At 32.1% G+C, this 11,441-nt stretch overlaps 1 protein-coding gene across 1 annotated transcript; it reads left to right on the top strand.

Moving 5' to 3' along the window:
- Positions 1–8,502: 8,502 nt before the first annotated feature.
- Positions 8,503–8,943, top strand: LOC124909588 (forkhead box protein D1-like). Its single transcript, XM_047450254.1, has one exon. It carries the CDS (start codon positions 8,503–8,505, stop codon positions 8,941–8,943), a length of 441 nt encoding a protein of 146 aa, XP_047306210.1.
- Positions 8,944–11,441: the final 2,498 nt, after the last annotated feature.

Raw genomic sequence — 11,441 nt, 5'->3', positions numbered from 1 at the left:
AGTGCTTCTGGAAGGGTGTTAAGTTCTCACAGGAGTAGATTAACTCCAAATATATTTGAAGCTCTAATGTGTACTCGCAATTGGTTATGCGAGTTTGAAAATATAGGTAATTTGAATATTTTATTGATTTGTTTTTAAACTCTTTATCCTATTAATAAATTTAATATATTATTCTTCATTTTTATTAGATATTGATGATGAAGATGTTAAAGTGGAGGATGAAGAAAGAGGTTATGATTTTTTATGATGTTATTAATCAATAAAATTGTCTTGTCTTGTTATTTATTAATATTCTTTTTTATGAATGTAGAATCTAATGTTATTAGTGCCAATTGAACATGGTACTAGCCTACTAGGTCGTTTTTGAATGTAGTAAGAGATGATAAAAATGAGAAGAAGAAAGTTAATTTTTTTATTAAATATGTATAATTAAATATATAATAATACTTCATTTTATTTATTATTACATTTTTTTTATTAATACAGAATGTGATCCTAATCATTGAAGAATGAAGATGAAGAATGGAGATTTAGTTCATTAGAGTTTATGTTATATTTTGAAATATTATTATTATTGGAAGTTTATTTGTTTTGGTATTTAATACTTTAAAATTATTATTATTGAATGTTGTTTTTGTTTGGTATTTAAAAACCAAGTTGAGAATCGGGGCGGGGATCGGGGCAGGGTGGGTAAATTCGGGGCGGGGATGGTATTGTCATTCACCGAACCAAACCGCTCTATTGTCATCCCTAATAGTGTTAGCTAGAAATTCAGAAACATGCATTTGTTAATTCAAGTGTTTCTGACTAGGTTTGTGTAGTTATTATATGAATCAAAGTCTTCTAGAGAAGAACTTTCTAGAAACAGAAGAAGGAGTGACATAAGAGTTTTATCTCCAAACATCCATAAAACTCCTTGTGTTATTTTATTTATACATTTTACAGTCATTTATCTACCGCTTCAAATCTAGCAAGTATTTCCACTCTTGAATCCGTTCAAGAGTTTGCAACGATTTGTGAAGAATAGAAACATATTTTTATCTCTAACATGATTAAAATCGAACTGAAAGTTATATTGAGCACAACAATAATCAACCCCTACTATTGTTGGACCCGATTCTAACACCTTAGTTGATATCTTAGTGTTGGCCACAACTCTCTTTCTGAAGTCTCGCCTTGACTTATGTTGAATTTTGAGGGGTTTGATTTTGACACCCCCAGAATTTGAGTCATAGCGGATAAAGTAGACAATGTGTCCGTGAATCGATTTTGGCTTCTCGGTGCATGCGTGAATGTCACCTTTCAAATCGGGCAACCAATTTCATGAGATACTCATGATACAATGGTTTTAAGTTTTCTCATTTTTCTTGCCAATCATTATTCGTTTGAGATATGACAAAATTTGAGTCTCCGACCACTTCCAACGGATCAACCCTTTTCTCATAAGCCAATTTCAGCCCTGACAAACATGTCTTGTACTCGACCTCATTATTGGTGACGGGATAATCAAGCTTAAGATATATCGGGTTGTATGTACCTATTGGATTGATGAGAATAATCTTAATTCCATAACCTTTCTTGTCTAAAGCCCTATCAAATATGAGTCTCCATGATGTCGTCTCAATGTACATCACTTCGTCATCTATGAATGTCAAATATTCTTCATCCTCATCGTCTATCGGTTGGTCTACTAAGAAGTTTGATATTACACTCTTCTGATATTTCCTTATATGTTATATGTTGTAAGAACTTATTAAGATATTGAATATGTTCTTCTTCCTTTTTGGACTGGACAATCATGTTGTTCATGTACATTTCCACTTCCTTGTAGATCATATGGTGATGTATAATTGTGGAAGCTCTTTGGTACGTGGCGTCGACATTTTTTAGTCTAAAATGTATGAACGAATAACAAAACGTGTCCACTTCTATGATGAACGAGATCTTCTCTTTGGCCTCTGGTGCCATAAACACTTGATTGTAGATGGAGAATCAGTCCATGAATGATAATAATTGATTACTCACAAGGTGGTCAACCAATACGTCAATGTGAGGTAGCTAAAAACTATTATTTGGGGTTACTTTGTTTAGATCAGGATAGACGATTTTTTCATCTTTCTTGACAACTGGGACCCTGTTCTCCACCCACTTAGGATACTTTACGGCTACAAGAAAACCGACCTCCAATTATTTATTCACTTCCTTTTTGACTTTCTTGACAATATCAGCCAAAATTTGACGAACCTTTTGTTTGAATGGCTTGGCGTCTGGAAAAAGAGGTATAAGATGATGAATGATATTAGGATCAACTCCTGACATACCTTGGGATGATCATGTAAAAAAGTCTTTATTTTGTTTTATTAATTAAATTAAATCATGTTGTTCTTATTCATTTAAGCTTTGTTCGATTAAAATAATTTGAGGGTCATCTTCATTATTTAATTTAATCTCATTCATTTTTTAGTAGTAGACGCGCGTTCATGTTCATTATTTAAATAACATTTTATTTCAAAGTACATTTCGGAGTTAAAGTTATTATAACATAACACAAATCGAAATTCTCTTCATTAAACAAAACACTAATATTTATTACATCATTACTCGTGCCATAAGTATTATATTAAGAGAATAGAGAATAATTAACATAATTATAAAGGGGGATAGAGTTTATGATGAGTTTTTCAAATATAATATCCTCTATTAATAAATCACCCTCCTCTCGATCCCTAGTTCTAGTGGTACCGATGATCTTCTAAACAACATAAGGATCATCTTCGTCGATGTTAGTATCATCTAAATTTATGTGGATCAAGTCGAAGGAGGTTACCCTTTTGAAGAGTTCATATGTCCGCCTTGAGGATTCACCTCGTTCAGTTCGAGCTTTCCTTTCCAAACCTACAGGTCTTTGGGGTAGCCATTTCAGCTTGCTCCGCCACTTCTAGACTCTTTTTCTGTCCATATAATGAAAAGTATTAATTGTTAGATATATTGTCTTTAAATTACAGAAATATATAAATAATACAATATTACAAATAAATAAAATAAATGAAATGTATACGAAGAATGATGTCACCGAATACATGGTTGATTCAAGGCATATGCTTAGCACATTTCCCTTAAAACAGTTCAATCGTGTCTCGTTTGTGCTGGAGCTTATCGCATATCCCAGGGTACAATAAATCTATTAGTGATTCTACACTTGAATCACTATGCATCAAACTTGATCAACACACCTGAACTATCACCGGGTTTCAACAGAAAATATTGAGCGAAGAACTCGAAGAACACTCATAAAATAAAAATAGGACTTTTGGAATTCTAGAGTGAGAAATGATAAGAGGATGAAGTCAGTTTTAGATTAGAGATGAGAGATTTTTTTTCCCAAAAAAACCATTAAATAAAATCATCAATTGATCCAACAGTTGACATTGATTGCCTCTTCATTAAGTAGTAATTGTTTTTCAAAATTAATTAAGGCATTTACATTTCAATACTTACGTTACATGGTTTTATAATTTATTAATAATAATAATATTAAATTATCATAACAAGTGATAATAATAACAAACTCATGTAAGTCACACTTCAAATTAACAACATTTTATTAATTGGTCATCAAGACATTTCAAATCAATCGATTTAAAATAATTAATTCAAATTATACATTTGGATCAAATTTTACCCCTTAATTCATGTTTGAATTTCATATGAATTTGATTTGATTTTATTACCCAAATTCTAATTTTCCTTCATTAATGGAATTTATAGAATTAGTTTAAAATTCCAAGAATCCCCAACATTAATGGAAATTGAATGATTAACCCGGTGAAATTCTCAACAGTTAAATTCTACGTAGGATAGGTAGGTGTAACCCTTTGAACATTACCTTATTAAAGTATATAACTTTACTAGTCGATTAGTAGACTCGATGTCCTTGAACTATTCTAACATTTGTGTAAACGATTACACACTTTCACATAGAATTCTTCCTGATACATGTCAAGCTCTCATGGTTGTGTCCGTTTTGGCCATAGAATGCGCGTCTGGTTTTGTGAGATGGTTTAGAATTGAGTTGTGCAATCCTTCAAAGTGCCCATAGGTGATCTCTTTGTTCACAAAGAATCATTAAAAGTGATATGCTTATTCTCATCAAAATATATATTGTTTCATTATATGGTTAATCCTCAATAATAATTTTTCAAGTCAGTACATTTAGGTTGTCCCAGTGAACCTAGTTCTTGGGATCTCCAATCTGCATAGGTTGAATTTTCTTTCATACCAACTTATAGTAGGCTCATGTCTTAAAAGACTTTCAAACTAACTCTCTATTCAATAATCTATATATATATATATAATGATGCTTAATTTTTAAAATGTCCGGATTGCCGGGTCAAGAGATGTGGTAAATTTGGATATATATGTTAGACTAAATGGTTACTTGGGTCGGATTGTGGGTTGACCCGTCCATAAATTTAAAACGGTTAAAAATAAAATTAAAAATATTATAGGTATGGTTCGAACTTGCAACCTAATAAAAACAAGTTTAACCTTTTAACCAACTAGGCTAATAACACTTTATTTTTTAAATTCAACACAAAATTTGATGAATGCGGGAAATTTTAACAATATAAGTTCAACTTTTTAACTAACTATTCTATATATATATATATATAATGATGCTTCATTTTTAAAGTGTCCGGATTGTCGGGTCGAGAGTTGTGGTAAATTTGGATATATATGTGAGAGTAAATGGATACTTGGGTCGAATTATGGGTTGACCCGCTCATTAACTTAAAACGGTTAAAAAATAAAATTAAAGATGCTATAGGTATGGTTCGAACTTGCATCCTAACAATATGTGAGAGTAAATGGATACTTGGGTCGGATTGTAGGTTGACTCACCCATAAACATTTTTACCGTAATATTTTTTAATGGTTTTTTATATTATTAATCGTGCAAATGCACGGGATACATGTTAGTTTGGATAGGGGATCCATAATGTTATCTTTAACTTACATAGTGAAATTTAATGACTCCATTAGAGAGTATAGTCAAATGACATTATGTTTAAGACGTGTATGTCTTGACTTTTCATTGACTTTAAGCTTGTCCAATTTCAAATTACTATCATAATAATTAGAAATTCTCGTTGGTACATTCTTAGATAACATTGGAACATCTTCTAATAAGAAACATAGTCATTCGTATATGTTTACTATTTAAACTTTTTTTATGAAAATATTGTTTTCTTGGCTAATTAGTAGACAAAATATCTTTGAACTATTTGGCTTGGTGAAAGCTATTACATATTTTTCATAGAAATATTTTATTTTTTGATAAAAGTCAAAATTATAGATTATAACATTTAATCTATCAAACATAATTTTCTTTGAAGATTTTCATACGTAGATTGCACTTTTGAGTGTAAACATGTTCACTTGTAGACATTAAATATTTCATTTAATAATATCAATATATCATTTGATAACAATATGATATTTTGTGCGGTGCAATTCACATCTTTAGTAGATTTAATCATTTTTATCGTAATTTTCAACGATAAATATATTGTACAAAAGACATGTAATGAAATAATTTTTATTATCTTCATGATATATATAATTTTCATAATAACTTTTAATCAAAGTATGATCAAATTTTTCTGTCATTATGAAAAAATTGTTATAAGTTATACATAGACTTTATAAGCTTTCTTTTTCATCTATTTCATAAAATCATTTTGAAGACATTGGTTCTTCAAACTTTTATGAAATTATTGTCAAAGAAATAACAAGTTTCTTGATTTCGAAATCCTCAAATTTTAAAAATCGATTTGAGCACTAACTCAGCAAATATAAACAAGACATTTTCTTGTTATTTTATTTCTTTTTGTAAAATTGCGCAACTTTATCTTTTGTAGAGAACATATTTCTCTACCAATAAATTATCTTTTTATTTATCATAATATACACAATAATTTTTGTGTTATTATCAATAAAAATATTTTCCCCCACAATCGTGTTGATACATTTTTTAAATCACGCACATTTATATAATTTAAATCAATGAATTTCTAATCAAGAAATTGTCACACAATTCTTTTACAATTTTTTTTATATACTTATCATACAATGAATAAGATAACTATATTATAAATATTTAATTAAATAAAACATAATTCATATATCAAAGATTAGAATGTTTATTCATATATATATATATATATCATTCTTCACATAATCTCTACATAAGAAATTATAATATTTAATCAATTAAAATATTTATTTCATCACATTATTTCTATAAAAGAAATTAGAATATTTAATCAAATAAATATTCACCATGTCACATGATTTCTACAAAGGAAATCATAATGTTTCAAGCATCTTTGGCCGAAACCGCTTAAACATTTATATTGGTTGCACGTTTGCAGCCCATAATATCGGCACGTTTGCCACATTATATCCCAGATCAAACACGATATTTTTTTTTGTAATTATTAGATTTCAAAACATATCAAATTAAACAAGTCTTTATGATAAAATCGAACAATTTATATCAAGTATATAATCGAATAGTTTAAAAACATAATCAAACAAATGATATGTCATATATATTATAATTACTTCATATATTATTAAGCAAATACATTTATAAAACACATTAATAATGAATTATTATATTAACAATTTATCTTTAATAAAATACAAAATAACTAATTATTATAAATAATTATTCATGTCATTTGTCAATTTCTTAATTAATGATGATGACTTTTAACTTTCCAGAGTTATTGTATACCAAAAGACACATAATTTTTTTAATTTTTTATAATTTTCTATTTTAAAATAAAATAGACATACAATAATCTTTATTAACATTTGTATAGTTAATCATACATATTATGAATTAACACAAGTTATCATATCTTTAGCTAGTATATATATATATATATATATATATATATATATATATATATATATATATATATATATATATATATAAGCAATCACTTAGCAAGACAATATATAACTAAAAATGTACTTCATGTCTTAATCGAAGTACATTATTATGCTTTGACCGATAATCCACGTGAAGCGACTTTTAACTCACATAGTTGTCTCTTTGAATGTATTAATATAATGAGTTATAACACTAATAATATTTATTCTATGTCATCTAATAATTAATCACACAATTTCTATAAAAGAAATAAAAATGCTTCAAAATATCATTGACAAAGTAATTTTAGCAAATTAAATTTCTATATAAGAAATCGTTAAGTGCCCCAATTCATTTCATAATTTCTAGACAATAAATTATAATGATTCCAACATCCATGATTAAAATCATTTAACGAAGCTCATTTATCTCATAATTTCTACACAAGAAATTTGAATGAGTTATTTTAACAAGTCTGATTTCTACAAAGAAATCGTTGACTATCTCATTCATCTCATAATTTTTACACAAAAAAATTGGAATGTTTCAATATAAATGACGACTAAAGTCATTTTAATGAGTCTGATTTCTATAAAGAAATCATTAACTACATTCATCTCATAATTTCTACATAAGAAATTGGAATGGTTCTTAACATCAATGACCATAGTGATTTTAGCACATCAGATTTCTACAAAATAAATAATTGTGTTGGGTCAAATTATTTTGACTAACGGTATTTTGATGATGAACTTGAATAAAACTTAAATAAGAATGAAACTAATCTGTCTAAATTGTTTGTGTAGGTGCATCAAAACATGTTAAGTTAGACTTAGCTTGAAATAGGTATATTAGATGTGTTGGTTGTTAGACGCACTGCTAGTTAGACGTGCAGTCTAACAGATACGTAGTTAGACGTGCAGTCTAACAGATACGTAGTTAGACGTGCAGTCTAACAGATACGTAGTTAGACGTGCAGTCTAACAGATACGTAGTTAGACGTGCAGTCTAACAGATACGTAGTTAGACGTGCAGTCTAACAGATACGTAGTTAGACGTGTAGTCTAATAATTGAAAGTTAGATGTAGGGCGTCTAACTCCTTCAGACTAGTCTGAAGTGACCCGTAGTTAGACTTAGACTTACCGTCTAACTCCATTAGACTTGGTGGTCTAATGGATCCCACTATTAGACGTGGGCGTCTAACTTCCTTAGACTTGGTAGTCTAACGAAGCACGTCTAATGCCTCGCTTCAACAGTTGCTTGAAGTCAGCATCCGTCTACCCACGATCAACTAGTTGTACGTTACTCCTGCTCTACTCATCTGTACAGATGAGTACGATGGCTAGTTGCATCCAATGAATGAATGCCACGTAATAAATGAATGGAGTTGCTGAACAAAAATTATGGCATATCACTAAGATCATCCTCACCTTAAGGGCACATGCATCGGTACCTCAATATTGGGATGATGCGTCTCTCACCGCAACATATCTTATGAACTGACAGTCGTCACCTTCTCTAGATCATCTCTCTCCACATTGATCTTCATTAAGAAATTATGGCTGGAATGAATATGGTTCAAGGTCAAATGATTGAGTTAACCAATCACATGAATAGAACCGATGTTAAACATATGGAACAAGCTTATTCCTTCCCAACACAAATTCAAGCCATTGAAAATGTTGAAGCTGCTACTAATAAAGAGAAAAACCTTATTTTCCTTAACGTTGATAATGTTAAAAGGGAGGAAGGAATTTTAAGAGGCGGTGGAAGTAGTAGAGGAGGTGTTTCGACAGGCACCAGATCTAAAAGAAACCCCGATGATAAAGGAGGTTGCAGACCAACCAAAAGAGGTGGAGGTCACAGCGGTGACCGTGGTGGTGGAAGTGGTGGAAGCGGTGGTCGAGGTGGTCGTGGTGGCCGTGCTCTCCCTCCATTTCAAAACCTCCTGACTGGTGAAGGGTTTGCTTACCCAAGCGTGAAAAGGGAAGAACAATAATCCCCTCTCTTTTAAACTATCTTTGGTTGGTTTCTGAACTTGGTTTTTGGAATATTGGTCTTTGGAACTTATTTATGTAGTTTGAGAATAATTGTCATTCTTAATTTAATTTGATGGGTGCTTATCTTATCTAATTAATTGTGCAAAATTTTAACATCATCAAAAAGGGGGAAATAGTTGGGTCAAATTATTTTGACTAACGGTATTTTGATGATGAACTTCTGTAAAACTTAAATAAGAATGAAACTAATCCGTCTAAATTATTTGTGTACAGGTGCATCAAAACATGCTAAGTGAGACTTAACTTGAAATAGTCTTATTAGACGTGTTGGTTGTTAGACGCGTTGCTAATTAGATGTGCAGTCTAATAGATACGTAGTTAGACGTGCAATCTGACAAATACGTAGTTAGACGTGCAGTCTAACAGATACATAATTAGACGTGAAGTTTGATAGATACGTAGTTAGACGTGCACTCTAACAGATGCGTAGTTAGACGTGCACTCTAAGAGATACGTAGTTAGACGTGCAGTCTAACAGATATGTAGTTAGATGTCTAGTCTAACAGATACGTAGTTAGATGTGCAGTCTAACAGATACGTAGTTAGACGTGTAGTCTAACAGTTGAAATTTAGATGCAGGGCATCTAACTCCTTCAGACTAGTCTGAAGTGACCCGTAGTTAGACTTGCCGTCTAACTCCATTAGACTTGGTGGTCTAATGGATCCCGCTATTAGACGTGGGCGTCTAACTTCCTTAGACTTGGTAGTCTAACGAAGCACGTCTAATGCCTCGATTCAACAGTTGCTTGAAGTCAGCATCCGTCTACCCACGATCAACTAGTTGTACGCTACTCCTGCTCCAATCATCTGTACAGATGAGTACGACAGCTAGTTGCATCCAATGAATGAATGCCACGTAAGTAAATATTCTTTCCACTACTTGTTCCTTGCAGGACAATTCCAGAAGAATATCAGGCGTACTACCATATTTGTACGGTCACGATCTTTGTGCATAGAGTCTTCAGTACTCATGTACTATGGAGGCTTTCCAATGGGTTCTTGTCATGTTTCAATGCAGGAGATTCGACCGTTGGTACCTATCTTCTATTTAATGATCTTCAAGGACAACGGATGAACGACCGCACTTACAATCTATCTTACGAATTACTAACTTGCTTACTGAGTTTGTACATCAAGAGAGAGAGAGAATCAAAACATTGTCTAGCTGAGTGATATTCTTAAACATACTGTAAGTTGAACAGAGTCTTGTCTGTTCAACAGTTAGCTAGCACTGAAACTATATTTGATTTAAATAAAAATATAGTGAATCCTTCCGGTGGTTGGAAGAAGGGGTGACGTAAGAGAGTTTGCTCCGAACATCCATAAACAACATGTTGTATCTTTTACATTATGTCCTCTTCTCTTTCATTAGTTCTTAGCTTCAAACCTGAGTAAACGTTTCCGCACTTGAATCGCTTCAAGAGTTTACATGGGTTTGTGAAAAATAGAAAGTGATATAAATCCATAACAGGATTTCTATCAAATCGTTTTTGCAAGAAGTTGTCATCAATAGCTAGACCCCCGTCTCTATTGGTCCCACTGATCCTTTCAATTGGTATCAGAGCCCTGTTTCTATTCTCAAGCTATCACCAAGAATGTCGACCATATCTAAAGATGTCAGTGTTACCGCAATCCCCACATTCTCAAGAGAAAACTATATTATGAGGAAGAAGAGAGTCCGTGCTCACCTTTCCTCTCTTCATGATGACATATGGAGTGTTATCACAGATGGTCCCATCAAAATTTAAAAGGAGAAATCTGAATGGACCAATGAAGACAAGAGGAGAAACAACCTCAACAACATGGCATTAGACGTCCTGTACAGATCTCTTGATGACAACATGTTTAACTACATCATCGTGTGTGAGACTACCAAGGAGATCTAAGACAGACTCACCCAACTTTGTGAGGGCAATGAGCAAACAAAGGAGAACAAGATTATGGTTGTCACCTAACAGTTTGATAGTTTCAAAATGCGTCCTGGAGAAACAATGACCGAGTTTGACACAAGGTTCAGCAAAGTTGTCTCCACTCTATCTATTCTTGGCAAGACCTATAGCAACAGGGAGATTGCTATCAAGGTCATGCGTGCTTTACCAAGGGAATGGGACATAAAGACGATGGCTATGAGGGAATTCAAAGACCTCAACAAGATCGTGCTCTTCGATTTGTTTGCTAATCTCAAAGCCTATGAGTTCGAGTTGAACTCAAGGATTGAAGAAGATCAACCTTCATCCATCATCATTGCCAAAGCTTTGGTGACTACAGAAGAATCTCCAGCTGCTCCTGATGTGAAGACAGCTGCCCAACAGCGATGCCATGTCTCTCTTCGTGAAGAAGTTTGGTGACTTCATGAAGAAGAGCAACTCTAACTCAAGCTCTTCAAATTCAAATGATAATAAGAAATTCAAAGCTAATGTTAAGTGTTTTAACTGTG

Source organism: Impatiens glandulifera, chromosome 7 (genome assembly GCF_907164915.1).
Source record: "Impatiens glandulifera chromosome 7, dImpGla2.1, whole genome shotgun sequence".
NCBI classification, from domain to species: domain Eukaryota; kingdom Viridiplantae; phylum Streptophyta; class Magnoliopsida; order Ericales; family Balsaminaceae; genus Impatiens; species Impatiens glandulifera.
The sequence above is the reverse complement of the archived record's forward strand: the minus strand, read 5'-3'. Positions and strand labels throughout refer to the sequence as shown.